This window comes from Poromitra crassiceps (genome assembly GCF_964638095.1).
Source record: "Poromitra crassiceps genome assembly, chromosome: 15".
Taxonomy (NCBI): domain Eukaryota; kingdom Metazoa; phylum Chordata; class Actinopteri; order Beryciformes; family Melamphaidae; genus Poromitra; species Poromitra crassiceps.
The window spans coordinates 10,438,994-10,461,107 of NC_139634.1; the positions used below are offsets into that span (position 1 = coordinate 10,438,994).

At 45.1% G+C, this 22,114-nt stretch overlaps 3 protein-coding genes across 3 annotated transcripts in view; 1 reads left to right on the forward strand and 2 right to left on the reverse strand.

Annotated features, from left to right (window-relative positions):
- LOC310790012 (disintegrin and metalloproteinase domain-containing protein 19-like) overlaps nucleotides 1-9,524 on the reverse strand; it is a gene marked incomplete at its 5' end in the record, with an annotated part of 26,857 nt that extends 17,333 nt beyond the window's left edge. The window contains 3 exons of the mRNA XM_083651731.1: nucleotides 8,703-8,773; nucleotides 8,914-9,026; nucleotides 9,404-9,524. Of these exons, the coding sequence (XP_083507857.1) occupies nucleotides 8,703-8,773; nucleotides 8,914-9,026; nucleotides 9,404-9,524 (305 nt within the window). The remainder of the gene's footprint in view (nucleotides 1-8,702; nucleotides 8,774-8,913; nucleotides 9,027-9,403) is intronic.
- Nucleotides 9,525-12,367: 2,843 nt separating this feature from the next.
- thg1l (tRNA-histidine guanylyltransferase 1-like) lies at nucleotides 12,368-18,205 on the reverse strand. The gene is made up of 7 exons (XM_083652418.1): nucleotides 18,130-18,205; nucleotides 17,634-17,831; nucleotides 17,175-17,351; nucleotides 16,905-17,074; nucleotides 16,700-16,788; nucleotides 14,083-14,190; nucleotides 12,368-13,433 (listed from the first exon to the last, which is right to left on the reverse strand). The coding sequence occupies exons 2-7, from the start codon at nucleotides 17,819-17,821 to the stop codon at nucleotides 13,269-13,271; spliced, it is 897 nt and encodes a 298-aa protein (XP_083508544.1). The 5' UTR covers nucleotides 17,822-17,831; nucleotides 18,130-18,205; the 3' UTR covers nucleotides 12,368-13,268.
- A 1,318-nt stretch (nucleotides 18,206-19,523) lies between these two features.
- lsm11 (LSM11, U7 small nuclear RNA associated) lies at nucleotides 19,524-21,937 on the forward strand. The gene is made up of 4 exons (XM_083651468.1): nucleotides 19,524-20,041; nucleotides 20,902-21,041; nucleotides 21,167-21,250; nucleotides 21,363-21,937. Exons 1-4 carry the CDS (start codon nucleotides 19,546-19,548, stop codon nucleotides 21,732-21,734), a joined length of 1,092 nt encoding a protein of 363 aa, XP_083507594.1. The 5' UTR covers nucleotides 19,524-19,545; the 3' UTR covers nucleotides 21,735-21,937.
- The last annotated feature ends 177 nt before the right edge of the window (nucleotides 21,938-22,114 follow it).

Here is a 22,114-nt window from a genome sequence, read left to right on the forward strand (position 1 = left end):
GGCAGTGCGTCCGGCCTGGAGAGGCGTAACAGATGACTTATAAAGGATCACTAAGTGGCAGTGCGTCCGGCCTGGAGAGGTGTAACAGATGACTTATAAAGGATCACTATGTGGCAGTGCGTCCGGCCTGGAGAGGTGTAACAGATGACTTATAAAGGATCACTATGTGGCAGTGCGTCCGGCCTGGAGAGGTGTAACAGATGACTTATAAAGGGATAACTAAGTGGCAGTGCGTCCGGCCTGGAGAGGTGTAACATATGACTTATAAAGGATCACTAAGTGGCAGTGCGTCCGGCCTGGAGAGGTGTAACAGATGACTTATAAAGGATCACTATGTGGCAGTGCGTCCGGCCTGGAGAGGTGTAACAGATGACTTATAAAGGATCACTAAGTGGCAGTGCGTCCGGCCTGGAGAGGTGTAACAGATGACTTATAAAGGATCACTATGTGGCAGTGCGTCCGGCCTGGAGAGGTGTAACAGATGACTTATAAAGGATCACTATGTGGCAGTGCGTCCGGCCTGGAGAGGTGTAACAGATGACTTATAAAGGGATAACTAAGTGGCAGTGCGTCCGGCCTGGAGAGGTGTAACAGATGACTTATAAAGGGATAACTAAGTGGCAGTGCGTCCGGCCTGGAGAGGTGTAACAGATGACTTATAAAGGATCACTAAGTGGCAGTGCGTCCGGCCTGGAGAGGTGTAACAGATGACTTATAAAGGATCACTATGTGGCAGTGCGTCCGGCCTGGAGAGGTGTAACAGATGACTTATAAAGGATCACTATGTGGCAGTGCGTCCGGCCTGGAGAGGTGTAACAGATGACTTATAAAGGATCACTAAGTGGCAGTGCGTCCGGCCTGGAGAGGTGTAACAGATGACTTATAAAGGATCACTATGTGGCAGTGCGTCCGGCCTGGAGAGGTGTAACAGATGACTTATAAAGGATCACTATGTGGCAGTGCGTCCGGCCTGGAGAGGTGTAACAGATGACTTATAAAGGGATCACTATGTGGCAGTGCGTCCGGCCTGGAGAGGTGTAACAGATGACTTATAAAGGGATCACTATGTGGCAGTGCGTCCGGCCTGGAGAGGTGTAACAGATGACTTATAAAGGATCACTATGTGGCAGTGCGTCCGGCCTGGAGAGGTGTAACAGATGACTTATAAAGGGATCAGTATGTGGCAGTGCGTCCGGCCTGGAGAGGTGTAACAGATGACTTATAAAGGGATCACTATGTGGCAGTGCGTCCGGCCTGGAGAGGTGTAACATATGACTTATGTAGGGATCACTATGTGGCAGTGCCTCCTGGTGGCGCAGCGTCTCACTAAACTGGGTAACCCCTCCTATACTGTGCTGCGATACATACGATCTATCAAGACTTGCCAACCCGGCTCCGCCCTTTTTTCTCTCACTCCGTGGCAGAACACTGATGATTGACAGTGCCGCAGTCCCACAGACGTTATATGGGAAAGGCGATCACTCACTTCGTACATGAAGAAAGACCTAACGACTCTTTCTACTCATTCTCGTTTCCCACATGCCAGTCAGCAGCAGCAGCTGCGGCGCTGACCTGCAGTGTGCACAGTTACCACCAGTCCTCAGGCACAATGGAGCCACATGTGCTGCCCCCGTGTAGATTGATGGCTATATAACCTGCCACTATGTGACACATAGACACAACATGCCAGTAAGAAAACTACAGCCCCGTTACGCAAGACCTCCTCAGAGTTCTGCTCAATGTAAGACGATTCGGCTAAATCCGAGACTGAACCATGATGGACAAGTTGAACTGCTGCTAAATTGAATTGCGTTGTACAATGGCAATAAAGTCTGATCTCCAATCTAATCCAATGAGGATGATATGACAGAAGGAAAGACATCCACCATGACTTGCAAAAAAAAATCATGAATTTAATTTCAGTTGGTCAAGCAAATAGGAGGCCTGACTCTAGGTGGGATTAGGGCTGCAACTAACAATTATTTTCATAATCGATTAATCTGTCGATTATTTTCTTGATTAATCGATTAGTTGTTTGGTCTATAAAATGTCAGAAAATGGTAGCAAATGACGATCAGTGTTTCCCAAAGTCCAAGATGAAGCTCTCAAATGTCTCGTTTTGTCCACAACTCAAACATAATATCAGTTTACTGTCATACAGGAGTAAAGAAACCAGAACATTATTCACATTTAAGAAGCTGGAATCAGAGAATTTAGACCTTTTCTCTTAAAATGGTGCTCAAAACGATAAATTTTCTGTCGATCGACTCATGGATTAATCGTTGCAGCTCTAGGTGGGATTTGAATGGCCAGTCTTATGCCTGCCCCGTAACCCACGATGCAATGCCCCGAAAGTACCCCTTAACCTAAAAACTCTCTTTTGTCTTCTGCTAAGAGCTGAGAGGGCTCAGTCGCAAATCAAGACCGCAACAAATCTCCATGTGATGCAGGCAGGGTGGATCTTCTCTCCATGTGATGCAGGCAGGGTGGATCTTCAGGAGTTTGGACGTGGTCCAGGGCTCCAGACAGATGCTGTGATTGAGGAGGCTGAATCAGGGCCTGTGTGGCAACGAGGCCGAGGAGACAAAGGCTCGGTTCAGTCTGTGCAGGAGGAGGAGGAGAGGGGGCGGGGCTAGGATGGCGGGGGTGAAGGGGGGGGTGTAGCACTGATGCTAATGTACTGGGGGGGGGGGGGTAGGGAAGTGGGGAGAGAAGAGAAGTGGATTGGACCGGGGGGGGGGCTAATGCATCTCAGGGTCAGTGGGTCGCATTCTCTCATGGTATCGGATGACATCACCGGGCGAGCGAGCGGGCACGGGGGAGGGAGGGGGGAGGAGGGGGTGACGCAAAGTCAGAACACCACTCAGCAATGAGGGTGATGAAGAGGCCTTTATTGCACGGCGAGGCCAGCGTGTCCGTGTGTGTTTCCCTAACAGACGGTCTAACACGGAGGCCCAGATAAAGACATCAAGCAGACAGCAGCGTAGCCCCAAGACTAAACATAGACCAAAGGAGAACGGGGGCAAAGCAAATACAACTCCCATCGCTCTGTGCTCCCTGGACCTGCCATCCATCATGGCCTGCTTGAACGCGGGACCGTGCTGTTCCGTTTGTTTGTGTTCTTTTTGGGGTTTGCTGTGTATGTAGAAGTGTGTGTGTGTGTGTGTGTGTGTAGAAATGTGTGTGTGTGTGTGTCGTTTGTCTGTGTGTGGCCGCGCTCGCCTGCCCCGACAGCAGAGAGCGTGGGGGAGATGAGAGCCCCGGGGAGTTACAGATGAGGTGAGAGGGAGAGAGAAATGAGAGAGCTAGTCATTTTTAAATAGCGGACAGTGGAAGACTTATGAGTGGAGGAGAGGAGAGGAGAGGAGAGGAGATGCACACACCAGTACAACAATGTGAACCGTTCCCAAGGGAGTGCTGGTTCAGGGTTTTGCACTTTGGGGTGAGCAGGCAGGCGTCGAGCAGAAGAACCATCCACCATCTGAAGCAGACACGCAGAACACAAACACTCGCTGACCCCGACTGCCTCTCGTTCCCTCTTCTCCGTGACTCTTCTCACCTCAATCCTTCTCCTCTTGGCCCATCATTCACTTTCCTCCTCTCTCTCTCTCTCTGTTTCTACATCCCTCCCTCGGTGTCTCTCTCTTCCTCTGCTCTCTGAGTCAGCGCACAGCTCTCTGCCTGGCTGCCTGGCTCCTAACCAAATCATCGCTCTCTGGGTGCGCCACTGCCTTTCATTAAGATAAAAGCTCAGGCTGACCTACAGACAGGGAGACAGAGAGACACACACCCGACAAAGAGAGAGAGAGAGAGAGAGAGAGAGAGAGAGAGAGAGACCGACACAGAGAGAGAGACAAAAGAGACACACACACCGACACAGAGAGAGAGAGAGAGAGAGAGAGTGAGAGAGAGAGAGAGAGACATTCACTCACACATGCACAGAGACGAGGGAGAAGAGGGAGGACGTGAATGGATTGAGGCTGGACTCCAGCCACTGGGAGTAACTGATGATGCCCACAAAGATTCACACATCTGTGTCTTTTCCCATGGTTTGATGAAGTGAGTCGCGGTGAAGAGCGGAGGAGATGGACTGAGATGAAGAGGGAGAGAGTGTGAAAAAAATGACGAGGTGACTGAGGACCATCTCACGTCCCCTTCACAGCGCAATAGATTCTCTTGATTCACTGCCTGTGAGAGGAGCATTGAGGACACGGAGGAACAGCCCCCCCCCAGGCACAGAGCCGGGCAGCCGATGGCATCTTCTCTGGCTTCTTTCCAGACTTCGGGCACTGATCTCCAGGGTTTTTGCTGCGTAGAGGAATTTTTGGCGCCCCCCAAAGAGGGTTCAGCCGCCACCCAAAGGCCCAAGGCCAAAAGAGTCCTGACAATGACTGATATATTTGAGTTCAGGAGGACAACCCTGACGGCATACTAAGTCCAAATCTAACAGTTTTACATTACAGACATTTGAGAGAATTTCAAAGTTAAAGTCCCACCTTCAAATGGCTGTCCCTTTCAAAGACATAGATAGAACGATATATTTGAGATCAGGACAACTCTGACTACACCCCAACTCAATATCAACCTTTTGTTTTGACTGAATCCATTTAGAGAATTTCAAAGTTAGAATCTCACATTTTGTATGTTGAAATTATTAGGTCCGAAATGTGGGTTGCTGTTGGAAAAAAACAACACCACATTGCCTCATAATTTCTGATCATGACTATATAGATATAGAGATACTGTATTTGTCTTCAGGATAACCCTGACTAATAGCCTAACCCAAAAAGTCAAATCTAAGCATGATCGATTGCTCCGATCATGTTACTGTCATGCGTAGTCACCCCCGCAAAGAGCCATTCTGAGGGAGAAAAAACCCGGATCTCCACTCATCATAAAGTGCTCTCTTCCTCACCCTGACCTATGGACACAGAGCCGGGGAGGGGACCAATCAAAACACAGCGGCCCACATGGGGGAGGGGGGGGGGGGGGGGGGCGGGGGTGGTCAGCTGGGTAGGCTTGGAGAGAGGGGAAAAACGCGCAGGGGGGCGAGGTGAAGTGGGGCGATGGGAGTAAGACGCAGACTAAATAATGGTTCATCAAAGCAGAGACAACAACCTTTTTCCTCCGATACTGCTGAACTGTGGCATTATTTTTGACCAATATATCCTGATAAATCAAATCCATATCAAGGTTTCTTTGAAGCTTAACTGTGAACAAAATGCAAAATCACGCTGAACAGTATTTACATCGTATCAATATGCCCTCGCTCTCAGATTGCATTGCATTGGATCAATACTAAGGCTGTGGGATGGATATGTTTCTTACAGCTTCAATGGGCCTTTTTCATGGCAGCCATTTCGTGTCTAAAAGGCAGGGTAAACACAGGTGCAACCAAAACATTAATGAGGGCCCCCCACAGTACTGGAACACCTAAATGGATTGGGAGTTGGAAACCCTCATTTATGTTTTGGTTGCACCTGTGTTTACCCTGCCTTTTAGACACAAAATGGCCGCTGTGAAAAAGGTCAATAGAAAACTCCCTGGAAGCTATTAATAAATGAAAATGTTACATCTAATCAGGGTTTTATTGTTTGTGCTTCATTGTTGACATGTTTATTTTATGTTTATTTATTTTGTCAAACATAGTGAATGTTTCCTAAATGACTATTTTATTGAATTCAACTTTGCATCTGTAACAACATCTGTATCTAGGCAAATGTGCTGTCATTAGAACACAAATACATCCTACTACAGTGCTATAATTGGAGAGCCGTCTGTATGTATGAATGCATGTCTGTCCGGAGTTGGAAGGTGCACCGTTACTCCGATTGCCTCCAAACTTTGACGAAACACCTTGCAGGGTTCTGGCATGGAACTGGTGAGGAAATAACAAAAAGATTGCACCCATAGGGGGCGCTACGGCAATGTTTTAGATTTTCAATGGCCATAACTCGCACACCATTGCTCCGATCGCCTCCAAACTTGGGGAATGCGCTTAGGAGGACCTGGCGGAGTGCAGTGTCGAAATTTGTGAAATTCGGACAGCGCCACCTGCTAGCAAGTGTGGAGTGCGGTGCCCAATTTCGAACACGCGCTGAGTCATAGCACCACCTACTGACAACACAAAAAGCGGTTTATCTCGAGAACCGTTCATCCCATCGACTTCAACCTTGGGGAGTGCGCTGCCGGGAACCCGACGGAGTGCGGTGCCCAATTTCGGACACGTGCATAGTCATAGTGCCACCTACTGGCCTCACAAAAAGCGGTTTATTTTGAGAACCATTCATCTGATCGACTTCAAACTTGGGGAGTGCGCTGCTGGGGACCCGACAGAGTGCAGTGTCAAATTCTGTGCGATTCAGACACGTGCATAGTCGTAGCACCACCTACTGGCAAGTGGCAACACAAAAGATGGTTTATCTCGAGAACCGTTGGTCTGATCCACTTGGCGGGTGCGCTGCTGGAACCGACCGAGTGCGGTGCCGAATTTTGTTCACACCCAAAAAAAGTGCACCCATGGCGCATCGTCTCACCCTAGAAATGAGTGCGCCAAGCGTGCGCTATTTTCTAGTTCCCCTAAGCTCTAATTGTGACACAAGTGATTGCAATCGGTGAGCGTAAAAAGTTACATCCTTCCCCCTGTTGCTGGAAAACAGTTGCTCAAGCAATTTCAAAACTCACCCTTTAATCTAATGGGGTTCCCCTTTCTTCAAACTATTATCGAACACCACCTCTTTGATCTGATTTTGAAGAATCTAAAAACACTTCAAAAACTCAAATCCACCTCACCAACTCTTTTAATCTGTGTGTCTCTCTCTCTCTCTCTCTCTTTAAAACACACATACACAAACGTGTGACTGATGACAATCACTCGTCCAGAGGGTAATAACAGAGTGACCACCTGTTGTGGAGAGAGAGTGGGGAGTAAGTCCCTCGGGGAATGCTCAGTCAGACACAGCGGAGTCATGGTCTGTTAATGTATGTGGCAGTGAGTGAATGACTGACAGAGGGAAGGAAACATATTTGGTGGCAGACACAGTGCTACTTCCCTCAAAATGGGCTTCAAATACAAGACTCACAAGAGGTTCCCCCATCCCACTGGTGCGCTGTCTCAAACCTCTGGGTGATACATCCAAACCATTGTTTCCACACATCCAACCCCTCCACTCTGCTATCACACTATCCATTAGACAGGATGGATGCTCCTTTCCTATCACCATGCTGCCATTGTCACCAGACAGGATCTGCCCCCATCAGATTGCAGGAAATTGAGTGCAGAGGCACAACCTTACTTCCTGTTTGCCCAAGGCAGGCAGATCGGGTGTCACCCCTCGGTCGTCCAAAACCATCTCCCCTCCTTTCCTCCCTTCGGGGACGCTGACCTGTAGGCCTAACTGTGTGACAGCCAACATCTGACCTACTCTGTGTAGGCCTAACTGTGTGACAGCCAACATCTGACCTACTCTCTGTGTAGGCCTAACTGTGTGACAGCCAACATCTGCTCAAACAAACGGGCTTAGACCGGCTTGTGCAACGAGCAATGTTGATATGCCCAAAGAGCTGCCTCAGCACTCTTCTAAATAAATCTATACTTTGTCTTTTTGAATCTGTTTCTGTGTTGATTTATGTTGTGTCCTAAAAGCATAGACTTGGGGCATAAAACTTGGGGTGTCCTAAAAAAGACAAGAATTGGTGTTTGGTAGGGAGGGGTGGGTGGGTTAACACACGTCAAATTGTGTAATGTAAACACTCATTTAAATCACTTCCTTTGGTTGGACTCTCACCTTATTCTGCACACTAATGTCAATTATGCCAATTATGGAATTAATTGTGTGGCCCCATCCACGTTTATTCACCCACCTACTGAAGCGTTTTCTAAAAAACGCGTTTAAAAAAAATGCATTTACGTTCCAAAAGTCATAAAAGTTATTCACGTTTGTGAAGATTATCCCGATGAACCCAAATTCGCTTTCCCATAAACTCTTGTTAACCACAGACCTTATTTTATGCATTCAAGCGAAATCCCCATTCTAAACCCACATTCACTTTTCCTCTTACGAACCCGGGAGTATACTTCCGGACTCATTCCTGCGGCTCTCTATTCATTTGAATCTATATACGCCTAAGAATTTAATAGGAATATTAACATATTTATATTCATCTTGTCAGTCGTCAGTCACTCTCCTGTTCAGGTTACACAAGTGTCTCTCTTGTAACCATGAGTCTTTGTGTGTTTTTTTCACACTATGACTGAACTGCGACTGGGGACCAAACATGACAAGATATTTCACCGGGGGAAATCCCTGACCAGTCCTCAAACGCAGTCTCACACCTGCTTTATTCTGTCTAAACAGACGCTCGCACAACATGGCCCATTCTACAGACTTGGTTCAAAGTCAGAGTGATTAAGTTTACTGCTATTATACAATATACTATCATTTCTGCAACAACAACAACAACAACAACAACCTGTGAGACATAATTGAGCATATAAGTTCCATCATAATAATAATGTCAATTACGTCAATAGTATGGAATTGTGTGGCTCATCCACTTTTCTTCAGGCCCACCTGCAATTTAATTTCATGGCTACGCCACTGATCCAGTAGCCTATAGATCACATCCCCAACAACACTTTGTATGAAATAGCTACTGCACTGTGCTGAACTCTCATTATTATTCCACTGTAGGCCACTCACTCGTTTCTTTCCAGGCGTAGCCTCAGTTCCTGGCCCTCTGCCGTGATCACAACCTCTGTCTCTGAGGGACTCTTAAAGAAAGGAGAAGACAATATAGACTGTTCATCTGGAAACAACTGTTAAATCACCACTGAAATGTGTGTTTTTTTGTCATAATGCTTTACTATCTAAGTGGGAGAGAGAGAGAGAGAGAGAGAGAGAGAGAGCTCACCTCCTTGTTGGCGGACCTTCTGTGTCTGTCAGCATGCAGCCATATGGGATAGGTAATCTCATAACTCTCTACGTGCTCCAGGCTGCTCCTCAGGAACCTCTCCTCATTTCCCCCTGATGATTAATATGTCATATTAGCATGCTGCTGCCACTGCAGTAGTCTATATATCCTATATACACTGTGCCTGCTGACTGACCTATTGAGTTGTGTTTTGTACATTACATGGTTAATAGAGTCCATATAATTCTATATTAAAACACAAATAAGGTACATCTCATTATCTATATATAAGTATGGGCGGCATGCATAGTCTGCTTATAATAATAATAATAATACATCTGAAATCAAATCACATTATGCACGCTCAATAATTCAAGCAGATAATGCATTTAAAACTGAAAACACATTCAAAGACGCAGTGCAATCGTGATCTGTTCCAATTAAGAAAAAAGCCATTTCAGTTATTGCTCCGGGTAATAAAGGCACTCACCAGTGTAAACAGCGCCTTCAGATACAGTAGAAGCTACACACCGGAGGAGAACTATCAGACACAGACACAGAGAGGACTGGACAGCATCAGACCACACAGCGAGGCGGGCGGGAGGGCGCATTCTCAAACGAGCGGCTACAAACGGCATTTAGTCAACTGAGACATAAATGTGCAAAGAGACCCGATCGGCCCTATTTCACATCAACTTGTGGGGACATGGCGACATGGCGATGAGCCGCGCGTCCTCTCTGAATGAGAAGAGATGCTTGCAGACCGCGGGGCGCAAATCTCTTTCAATCTAGCAAGCAACGCCTCCTTTACGCGCGGAGAGAGAGAGAAGACTGGAGAGGTGAGGAGGCAGGCTCTGATGAAAAGATATTTTAAAATCACAATTACAGCGATCATAATAATAATAATAATAATAATAAAATAATTAATCGTTATTCTTCCAGCAAGCGAATAACATTATTGAACAAGTAGCCTATCTAAACAAAGTGGTTGCTAAGATACAAATAAATATACCGATATAAATTGAAATTGTTGGTTGGTGCATTAATATTGAAATCAGACTTCAGCCAATCAGAATTGACGACCAGAACTATCTTGTCCACGAAGTGCAGTTAACACAATGGGTGACACATTCCTCTTTGAGCAAAGTAGCCTATAGCCTAAAGGGCTCAAGTAGCCTATAGCCTTGAATGTAAACGTTATCTTTAAATAACTCTGCACTCATTCTGGTTGCTAAGTCCTTCTGGTATTGAGCAACCATTCACCGCCCCTATATCTAGTCACAGTGTACAGTAGGCTACATGTTGAGTTTGCCAATGGCCCATTATAAACTGTTCTAAGCACACACAGGCAGATTGAGTATCTCTGCCTCCAACTGATTCATGTGTATGTGATCATACTTAAACTATGGTGTAGTTAGTAGTGTAAAATACAATGCAAGAATGATCAAATGACAATAAGACTATCCTGGTTAGACGTAACGCACATTATACATGTGTGTTATGTTATGTGTCTCGCTTAGTAACAGTACAGTAACTGCTACAGTAGTGCTATTCCAAGCGAGGTCACCAAAACAGAATTACACCCGGCGGTAAACCGAGCCCACTACAGTAACAAAATACAGTAAGGTTGTTTCCACGTAAAGCCCCCAGCCAGCAGCCATTCATAGTGAGCCAGGGCATTTATAAGTGCGATGAATATCCCACAGGCCACATGTCAGATGGATGGAGTGGAGCAGGGTGTGTGAGGAGGTATTCTTAGCGCTGCATGGTGACCGTGCAGGCAGAGGCAGACCAATCCATTCACATCCTCTAAATGGTATCCTGGCGACATGACAGGGCCAATCTTTACTGGCAAGCTATTGACTTTTACATTACTGACTCTCCACTTAATGCTACTGCACCGTGCACACAGACTCGTTCCTACCAGAAACTGGCAGTAAGGCTGAACCCTGAGCAGATACCCCCCCCCCCCTCCAAATCATTAATATTCAAACACTCGACTAGAAATGAGGACATTTGACATTTAAAACACCCACACACACAGATGAAAACCCCTCAGTGCAATAAGCACTGGTCCAAGAGGGATCTGTTAAACGGTTTGAGAGTTCAAGTGAGGGTAGTGGCGGGCATAATATCCTGAATGCCATTCATGATATCAACTATATTTTCAGAGGAGCAGAGCGGTGCCAGATGCACACGGTGCGAGCTGGAGAGGGATGGGCAGATGTCTGTCGGTGTGACACCTCGACCCGACCCGGGGCAGATAACTGGCATGCCTCTCCATCGCCACCAGCGCCAACTCCAACCGCTGTGCATGTCTTTCATACCCACTGCTACCTACCAGAGAAAGACCAGCGTTCCCCCATTTCAACAAGATGAACCGCATCGTACAATTTAAGTGACGTGAAAGAGAGCTATTTTAAGATAAAACAGTTTAATAACTGACCGGATGAAACAGTTGAAGGGATGTTCCGGCTGTGAGAAAGCGGTTGTAAAAAGTCAATCAGCAACATAATACACAAGGCTTCAATCTTAGACAACGCTCTGACACAGTGGGATTCATGAGCGGAATAAGTTTCATGCAGTGGCGGACTTAGAGATTTGGGGGACTAAGGCGAACCTAGGCAGGGGGCCCTCATCGGCGGCGCCCGATGAGGGACTGTAGGTCGCCACGCACGCACGCACACACACACACGATGCCCTGTCCAGCTATCTGGAATTGCATCTGTAAAAAACAACACAACAAAACATTCAGTTTAACAAATGCACCCAATGTAAAATATTCTTTTCATAAACAACATGATCTCTGTAGGAGAAGATTGTACTTTATTGTCCATTTATGTGGAAGATCTGTCAAAGATTTGTCCAGTCACTGCAACCATCCCCAATTAGCAGAGTGGTCTTTTCTCGGTTTCCAAACAGGCGGCAACAAAAAGCACACAACACTGTCCTCGTAACGTGAGCGTGACTTGGACCTGCCGCCGGTGTCATCTCCAGCTCCTCTTCGCTAATGCTAACGTCACTAGCAGCTACTGTAATGCTAACGTCACTAGCAGCTACTGTAATGCTAACGTCACTAGCAGCTACTGTAATGCTAACGTCACTAGCAGCTACTGTAGCAGCAGCTTCTTGCTGGTTTTTGTCAGGAGGTGCCGCCGTGAAAAAGGCTGAAGCTTTGGCAGTTTAGCGAATAACTTCTCCTTATGCTCTTTCTTCCTTTTGGATCACCGCTGGGGTAAATTCGCTTCATGTTTGTCGTTCGGTTTCACTGCGTTTCACCGTCACCGTGCGTGTATCTCAGCGTAGGAAATTAACTTTTTTAAACAAGGGCTATTTTTTCCCCTGTGAAATATATTTCAGGGGCATTTCGGATCATTTCCAGGGCAATTTGATCAGATGTTGGGAAATACCTTAGTCGCACCTATGTAGCATGACAGACCAATCAATGACTCTTATCCAAGCATATTTTATTTCTAAAAGTTCATAAACAATCACAGTTAAAGATCCCTATTTCCTATCTCAACAACACTGTTGATTGTCCGGCATGTTATTAATGTACTTGGCAAACACATGAGTGAACTAGCTGGCCAGCTAGCTTGTGCTGTCTGTCACTGAGGTCAATAACTCTAGTAGGAGGAGGGGCGGGGGTTGTACGGATGCCTAGCTGTCCATTTTCGAGCCACGCTTTGCAAATACAGAATAATGTTAAAATACAGAAAGTATTAAACTCTTTATTTTATTGGGGCATTTAAAAGCCCCCGAAATTCTAGATTTTTTTATGGGCATTTTGCCCCCGAACCCCCACTAATTTCCTACCCTGGTCTATCTGTTCCTGTTTGTTTAGACATACGGAGGAGGGGTGATCATGATTGGTTGGGTTTAGTTTAGACAGAGAGAGGAGTGATGATTGGTTAAGATTAGGGTCAGGGCCCTCCTTCCGCCGTCCCTCTGTCCTATCCGGCAGTAAGTTAATGGAATAGTCCAAATAGTGGGGACTGAGGGGGGGCCCTGAGACAGCCATGATTCATGAATTAGTCATTCAGATTTTAGCATATGGGTTTTTAGAAAGACATGATTAAATAGCGAAAGAAATAATGTTTTTTTACCATAGTTTTATGGGGCCCTTGGTAGTTCGGGGCCTAAGGAAACCGCCTCACCTTGCCTAATGGTAAAGTCCGCCCCTGGTTTCATGGTTCATGTCACACAGTCATCCGTCTATAATATATATCAAGGCTTTTCTGTCCAATAAGAGTCACTGCTTGCATGGATCCACTTCCGCCAATCTGCTGCGTCTCCCACACCAGCAGAGCAGCGGTTAGCATTAGTCTGCCTCGAGGATGTCTGCAGAGCAGCGGTTAGCAGTCGTCGGCCTCGAGGACGTCTGGGTGCTCCTCCCAGAACTGGTCTCCTATAATGTCACAGTGATGGGCATGCACCTTCCTCCTGCTGCGCGTCACACGCACCTCCTTCTCCTCTTCTTCCTTTGGAAGCTTCACGCGTTTGGTCACAACTTCATCTCGCTGGGAACAGGGAGAGAAAGATGAGTACAGCGATAAGATAACTTGAAGGAAAAATCCACCCTGAAACACTTCAACACTGTAAAAAAAAAAAGCAGCGTTATGTGTCGTAAACTTGCATCTGTGGACCCATTATATGTTGTTTGGTGGTGGTGTTTTTTTTCATCCTGTCAAAAACTATGCAAACGTAGACAACGTGACGTCGTCACAATGTTATTTTCAGTGTCGTTACAATGGAGTCTAATAGCAGGGCGAAAAAACGTCAGTTATCTAAAACATCAACAGAAAATGTCAGGTTTTGGTGTTAGGCAAAATGCAGCCACACAACAAAAATAACTGACTTTTTCTCAACAACTCTCACTCTCTTGCTGTGGTATTTCTATCAGTATTTCTCCACTTGCACAAACAGAAATAGTGAAGTTCAGGCACGTTCACGTTGTCAAAAGGCATTTTGGTAAATGTAGGAAGTCACTAAATTAAGTAGCAGACACGGCAGATTGAGAGAAAGTGGGTACGCCATAAAAGTAAATTACACTTCATCACACAACAACTACTGGAGTGCAATGGACATCAGTGACGGACTATATCTAACGGTGTAAGAGAAGAGTATGTGAGGGTGGGATTGAACCAGTCCACTTAGAGGAGAGCTCACCTGTTCCCAGATGAGAGTGGTGCCCTTCCTGTGGACCAGAGCTTCAGTGTTGTAGTTGATGTTGAACTCTGTGAACAGGATCTCATTTTTGTCTGCAGCTAATGTTCCCTGGAGGGATGCATATCATAATGAGTCTTATGGTATGCATGGACATAATCCACAATAAATCCATATGAGACGCCTCACTGGGCAGGAAAACAGAGAATGAGCTGCTAAGAGTGATTTGGTGACCATCTCCGAGTCCTTGTGGGTGGTCTGCGTGTTTCCAATGACGACTTTGAAGTGGCTTCATGCAGTTATGAGTTCGCAACAAAATAAACATCTCCACTCCTTCCATATATTTCTATTGTTGATTTTGTATTAGATAAAGTATTTTGTTTGTTTCAGTAGACTTTCCACAGTTTGAATTAGAATTATAGTACAGTATAAGGAAAGCCATGGATGCCATATAACTAATAAGGAAGACATGAAAAGCCAAAATCAGCTTCTCTTCGTCGGCTTTGACCAGACATTACATGGCGAGCACAGAGACTAGGAAGCTTTACATGGCGAGCACAGAGACTAGGAAGCTTTACATGGCGAGCACAGAGACTAGGAAGCTTTACATGGCGAGCACAGAGACTAGGAAGCGTTACATGTAGGAAGCTTTACATGGCGAGCACAGAGACTAGGAAGTGCAGAGGGTCGATGGGCTAATAATAATGACTCATGTTTTGCCCGAAAGTTCAGCCAGAGAGAACACGTCCACTGCGACAAACCTGTCAACTGTTATCACACCCACCGACTTCCCCTTACAGCTCAGTTAGAGAATGAGAGGATTTCCAGAGACGAGTTGCTCGAGTCACTGGCCAAGCTCTGCGTACAGTGATAGACCTGATGTTTAGGATGATGTCACTCAACGTGTACGAATGATATATGACCTCTGTGCCCCTGTACAGTTCAGTCTGTACTTATGAACATTTCATTTGGTCTCCCACGCCTGGAAATGAGAAGAAAACAACTTGTCCTGTAACCTTATCTGTGAAGGAGATGTATCAATTTTCAATGAGAATAAAGTGACTTGGTGAGTGTCAGAATACACACAAAGTTTTCTATAGATTTGGGTTTAGAATTGCACATTTTCACAGGTGATGATTAAACTGTCCATAGCCATGGAAATTAAATAAGTACAAAATATATTTATGATAATTTATAAGAAGAATACAATTGTTAAATCAATTGAGTGGCATTCCCCTTTAACATGAATATACTGTCTGTGTAAAGTCGAGGGGTGAGAACCAGAGGAGTGCAGGCGACATTTGACTTTGGCAAAGGAACTTAAGTGCGATTTTGGCTGAATATGAGTATTATCAATTGAAAGGTCTCAGTGAGATCTTTTCAGTGCCAAGACATAACTGAAATCATGAGCCATAGGTTTTAATTAAACAAAAATTGAAAGCTGTTACAGTAAAGGTAGGGTTTTGTTTGCTGCCAAAAGGACATAACTGCACTTAACAAACACTGAACAAGCATTGTAGTTAGAGGTTTCCAACAGCACTGAGGTCAACTCAAAATGCACGCTGACGGAAGTAATGGTAGCATGGCAGCATGATCACATCATTTTTAGTACCCTATTCATATCCCAAATAATATTTTAGGTCAATATTAGATGCATGTAAATATGCATACTACATAATATGAAATACTTACTTAGGCTTATGATAATGTTGTGATTTTAAGAGTGTGAACTAGTCACATCACCAATATGTTGTGTTTTGTTGTTTGTTGTGTCTTGCTGTCTTTTTATTTTATTTTGTTGTCTAGTGTTAACAGGAAGCTGTTACCTGTGATGGATGTCTGTTTTGCTTGTCTAACGAAAATAATAAAAACCTCTAATCATAAAAAAAAAAAAGAGTGTGAACTAGTCGAGATGAGCTCTGATAGTAAGACTGCTGGTAGCTGAAGTTATCCCTCAGTGTTATGAGGAGCTTTACAGGTCTTTGAATGTGTTCCAGGACACATCAATAAATTACGAAAGATTGATTTTCCTAGCAAAATAAATTAAACTCATAGTTTAGAATCAAAACTACTTTCTTGCATCTATAGAGGTTTATTAAAAAGATATATTAAAAGTTGTAACAGAAGGGGGACAAAGATAAATCAATTTGATATGTTCCATGTATCCTACAATTTTAAAGCCTTGGTGAAAGTTGTTGAGCATTACTTCAAGATAAAAAATATTCTGATCTTGTTTTATATTTCAGTGTTGATTGAAGTGTAACTGCTCAATTTGTATTAAAATGAATGTGTTTTACAATTATTTACTTATATACGCCAATATTCTGCATGGCTGTATTGGGACAATGTGCCGAAAAGGTGTATTTCACTCTTTTGCCATTTAAAAAGTTAACAAATATAATTCCATGTTAAACTGTAGCAGTATTATGTTTATAGTAATAATAACTCTACCACAACACACTTATGCCCCTTCGTCTCCAAGCCCTCCTGTAGTTATACACACATGGAGTTACACAAAGTCTCTTTCACACACACACACACACACACACACACACACACACACACACACACACACACACACACACACACACACAGCATTAGTTGTTAATTCAGCTCTCACCTTTAAGCGGTCTTCTGCCTGGATTGTGGTGAGTCCTCCCTTCTGTACTAACGTCCAGAACACTGTGTTGTACAAGTTATTTATATGACCTGAAAGAAAGGCAACCAAAACACCAGCAGAGTTTTTCTAGTCAGCCTAAAAATGCACCAAATCATTTAATAGTGGACTGTGCAGTTTGTACAACAGAGTAGCAGCATGCGCTTACAATCCGCTTGTCTCCAGCTCAGGTAGTCTTTCAAGTTGCGGTTGCTAGGATACAGGACCACCCGTCCGTCAAAGCCTGGGGGGTACAGGAGGGGCTGCTCCCCAAAAAACTCCTTCCAGTAAAACACATAGGAGGAGGAGAACTGGGAGGCCACATGGGTCATGAGCTTACTGAAACAGAGAGACAGTAAGGAGACAGAAGTCATAAAGCAGGGTGCAAAAACTATGAATGGAAAATGAATTTATTTGCAGTTTCACACATTCTAAGTACCTGGCTCTCCTCTTGAACCAGTTGGAGGTCCTCTTGAAAACAAAACTGAACTCGTCACTTTGCCCATAAGCGATGGAGATATCGTCCAGGTCCTCCATGACAGAACGAGCGCTCCGCGTCATCAGGCCCAAAGCCCTGTTGTCATTGGGCTTTGTGAATGCGTGCTGCTCTGCAAACCTGAAACAACAGTTCAGATTTAATGACATATCAAGATCCTAACGTCTCTCATCCAGATGCCCCAATCTCTTTCGCAGGTAATGTCATATAGAGATGACAGATCTACTGTTTCCTATGTTTATGTGTTTTTGTACAGTGTAAGTTGTATCCTGGTACCTTGTACAACCCTGCTATACCCTTTATATCCTACATGTTTGTATTATGTACGCACCTTCTGTGAAAAAGAATTTCCTCTCTGAGGACAAATAAAGCTATCTATCTATCTTGAATTATGAAACTCACTTGTGAAAGTTGCGCCCATCTAGTCGCACAACAATGTAGCAGTTTCGTAGACAGGTGTCGTCTGTTTCAAAGTTGCGGACATACTCAAACTTGCTCTTGGCCATGCTGCTGGAGCTGCCAAACAGACGGACCAGGAGGAAACAGGATGCGATGCCTCCACGGAATCTGCAGGTCTTCTGAATCAGCATGAGGGAACTCCTGGGAAATGTAAACAAATACATGATGGTTAATTTTTATACCTTTGAGCTTTGACATTTAAATGTATAGACATCAGATTCATGATTAATTCACTGGCTATATAAATGTGTACGTCATTGTAAACATAATCAACAAGAAACGCAGAAATTGAGTAGATTTCCAGCAAGAAATCACAACCTTGACAACTTCAAGACAGAGGCAACTGACTATGAATGGACTCACTCTGAATTGCTAGTTAACATTAGATTTCCACCTACTACTAGCTAGCTAATCACCGTTATTAGCCTAGCCTACTTACACTTGGTTGCCATGTTTGTGTTTGGTCTAGCAAATGAGTTTTGGCTGTTCTCTCTTACTTCGTGGGGTTGTATTTCGTTAAGTAGCACAAATGCCAATATTTGACGTTATGTCAATCGTTTTTTGCATGCATGCATCCCATGTCATTTCCTCACACACGTTGGTTTGTATACAGTCCAGCAATGAATTCAGACGTAGTGGTACTGCAAACACCGAGAACGAAAGTTCCGGACATCAGCTCGTGCAGCTCATTCAGTTGTGCTCTTGCGCCTCCCTGTGGTACATTTTGAGACTGCAACCAAAGATCGTCTATTGTCTAAGCAAAGATCGTCTATCGTCCAGAAAAAGCTGATGTCCCTGTCGCGTTATTACGAAACCCACCGTGGTTCAGCCAAAACCACGCCCTGTGCCCGCCTACGCAGCAGTCAAGCGCCGGGATTGGCCAGGAGCAAGTCTTTTGTCTTCTTTTGACAGCTCGAATCTCCCACACCACAAACACTGCACGATGCAGCCCAGCGATTTCATTAACCTCAACTGAATTGCTCTTGATAGCGGACATTGACGCTATTAACGCTAATGAAAACGTAACACAAGCTTTTAACACACAATCGATTTTTAAACATATTTATTTCCAAACATCATTGTAAAATTCAGGGCTTTAGTCAAAGCTTCAATAACAGAGCTCAGCTTACAGTTGCAAATGAAAAATATAAAAAATATAAAATTAAAAATACAATAGCCTAGGCATATAATAATACATTTAAACATGCAACTTTGGGATGGTGAACACTGACTGTTGGTACTGCAGGCTGGATGACGTTGGAAGCTGCATAAAACATTTTAAAACCATCTAAAAAGTAAATAAAGTTAACTGTTGCTTCTCAAAGTTGGCTTCACCTCTGAAGCCAGACGTCTCTCGACCGTCTCGACATTGGATTCCGATTCCAAGCTGTGGAACCGTGTGGAACAGGGAAGAGGATCGTGAGCATGGGCGCCTGGCCAATCCCGGCGCTTGACTGCTGCGTAGGCGGGCACAGGGCGTGGTTTTTGGCTTAACCACGGTGGGTTTCGTAATAACGCGTCACTGTCCTAGTTTGACGGTCAGCAACAGGTCAGCAAAAGCAAGCATGAATCGCGCTCTCGTTAAGTTACCTTAAAAGAAGATGAATTATAGCACTGCATGTAGGACGTTAGGATATTGTCTTAAGTGTCCTCTGAATTGTTTACTAGTCTGGGAAAGGGCATGTCTCTTGTCTTTCGCCAGCGACTCTACAATTTTTCGCGGATGTAGTACCTGAAAATAATGTCAGAGTGAGAGCTCTTTCTTTCTCAGCGACAATCTGAACGAGGTGAACTTTCCCAGGATCCATTGCTTCACCCTGGGGGCTCCTCTGCTGCGCGTGCGGTTGTTTCAAACATGGAGGAGAGGGAAAGAAGCAGCGTTCAACCCAGTCGCGCTGCCTCTGACAGCAAACAAGGCACAGCACCACCGACAACAACAACAACAACAAGCTCGACCTCAACTCCCCCACCTGCACCGGAGCATGAACCGGACACAGGCCGCGAAACGGGAGACGAGTTTGTTGATCAACTAGACGTGTGCTCGGACAGCTTCGACCCGCTCGCGGCCTTGTACTCCCCGGTGGTGCCTCTTCCCTTTCCCAACATGAAGTGCTTCAACAACGTCGCAGCGTACGAGAGCTTCCAGAGGGGCGGCCCGGGCAGAGCCAAGCCGCAGAATGTGGAGAAGAAGCAGCGCAAAGCGATGAAAGGGGTGGCCGACCCGGAGCGCATCGAGAGGCTGAAGAAGCTGATGGTGCAAAACCCCGTCCCGGAGGAGGGGGAGGGCAGCGGCACACAGCGGCGGCGCCGGGGGCAGAGGGCCCCCAAAAATGTCCTCACAAGGATGCCCTGTATGTTTGATTATAACAACAACAACTCAACAATAGACCCTTCTCACGGGGGCCATTTTGTGTCGAAAAGGCAGGGTAAACACAGATGCAAGCAAAAGACTAATGAGGGTTTCCCAAACTTCCATGATTGTAATTTGGAAACCCTCATTAGTGTTTTGCTTGCACCTGTGTTTATTCTGCCTTTTCGACACAAAATGGCCCCCGTGAAAAGGGTCTATAATAATAATAACAGCGTTATTCATTTCAACGGTTACCGGAGCTGTGTTTTAAGTGACAGCCTCCCTTCCTAGGCGTGGGACACCATATCCTTGCTTCCACTCAGCCAGTCTCTTGTGCCAGTGTCATTTGAGGCATGTGTGGAAGAAGGGACATTTCTGTTGCTGCAATGTTCATGTGACCCAGGAATATCCTATCCTGACCCTGCATCCACACAGTTACCTTTAAAGATCACGGTTTAGGGTGACAAAATGATCATAATGTCCAGTGTTCCGTGACATCTTTTAGCTCCAAACAATATTTTCCCCAGAAAAAGTGAACTTTATGACATTCCACATAAAGATAGCTAGTTGAGAGGACGGCAACGGACTAGTTCAGTGGAAAACAAATCTGTTATAGTTGTGGCATGTGTTTATCATCACTCTGGTATTTAAACGGGTTGATAACAAAAGTAAAAAAAAAAAAAAAAAAAGTGGTCCCAAAAGCAGCATTATGGTATATTACTGTAGCCTATTACCGAGTAGCATGTTACCATCCAATACTTTCTTGTATGCTTTGACTTTGGCAAAAACCTTGCTCTTCAGATATGAATGCATGATCCAACATGTTACAGTTATATCCTGTTTTGTCGTGTGTGTGTGCAGTATGCAAAGGAAGTCCCTTGGGTGAGCTGCACCGCTGTGTCGAGGAGAGGATACGGGTCAAAGTTCACATCAGGACCTTCAAGGGACTAAGGGGAGTTTGCTCCGGCTTCGTTGTGGCCTTCGACAAGTTCTGGAACCTGGTAAAATCTCTGTTCAATGGCGTTCATGGTCCTCCATATATTCTCAGTTGACCTCCATAAGTTGCGGCCGAAAAGATGCCTTTCTTGTCCTCTCTCACCAATTCCTTTTCACTTCTCCTCGTCAGGCAATGGTGGATGTGGATGAGACCTACAGAGAGCCTCTCCTTGGTGAGGCTTTCTACCATGAGAAAGCCCTCACCATTTCACGGGTGGGTATCCCTGTGTTAGTTTGCTCTCATACTTAGCTGGGATGAAATTTCATCCCACTCAGTTATCATTTTTGGCCACAGAATATTCTCATACCTAAAAATCCCCCCACAGCTCTTTGAGAAGCTGAAACTCCAGGAGAACCCAGAAGGTGGCGAGCGACCAAAAAAGCACAAAGGCAAGGGGAAAACCAGTGGCCCTGAGCCTGCGACCTCAAAACAGACTGAAACAAGGCGGTCTCTTCACCCTGCCCCAGCCAGCGAGGATGGAGACGGCAGGAGAGGAGATAGCAGGACAGAGCACAGCCTGTCCAGAGACACTGGGACAGTCAAACAGGTACAACCTGAAGCCCCACCCAAAGCCTCGGGGCCAGAGACCGGTCAGAAGAAAGGCTCCCAGCCGTATGGCAAGGTCCGCACGCGCCACATCAACCAGCTATTCATACGCGGTGAGAATGTTCTCCTGGTCAACCTGCAGCCGCTATGAATTTGATTTCTTTTGCTCTTCACCCCAAAAGTCTTATTTTAAACTTGAGACCTGCCGCAAACGCAATCAGTTAACTGAACAGTATACCGAAGATCTGTATTAACAGCGGTGCAAGAAGATTTAGAATCTACTGAGATCCTAGTGATCTCTATGGCAGTTCATAGACTGTTATACCGTATATAGCTATATCATATTGATATGGAGGCTTTTCTCTGCCGACCAGAAATTGATCTTGAAATTGAGTAATAAAAGCTTCTCAGTACTATTGCAAATCATATCTTATCAAGTTTTCCTCTGGTCTTTTGTCTGTGTCAACTCCTAATGAAGGAAATGAATTTCAATACTCTCTTATGCCATCATTTGAACCATCGCTGTGATAT

What these genes read in the sequence shown, in the direction of transcription:
- thg1l (XM_083652418.1), bottom strand. Translation starts at nt 17,821, where the DNA reads ATGCTGATTCAGAAGACCTGCAGATTCCGTGGAGGCATCGCATCCTGT. An exon ending in TGGTTCAAGAGGAGAGCCAG is followed by an intron (nt 17,075 to 17,174) that starts GTACTTAGAATG and finishes TCTCTGTTTCAG; the next exon opens with TAAGCTCATGACCCATGTGG. An exon ending in GAGCTGGAGACAAGCGGATT is followed by an intron (nt 16,789 to 16,904) that starts GTAAGCGCATGC and finishes CCTTTCTTTCAG; the next exon opens with GTCATATAAATAACTTGTAC.
- lsm11 (XM_083651468.1), top strand. Translation starts at nt 19,546, where the DNA reads ATGGAGGAGAGGGAAAGAAGCAGCGTTCAACCCAGTCGCGCTGCCTCT. An exon ending in TCGACAAGTTCTGGAACCTG is followed by an intron (nt 21,042 to 21,166) that starts GTAAAATCTCTG and finishes TCTCCTCGTCAG; the next exon opens with GCAATGGTGGATGTGGATGA. An exon ending in AAGCCCTCACCATTTCACGG is followed by an intron (nt 21,251 to 21,362) that starts GTGGGTATCCCT and finishes ATCCCCCCACAG; the next exon opens with CTCTTTGAGAAGCTGAAACT.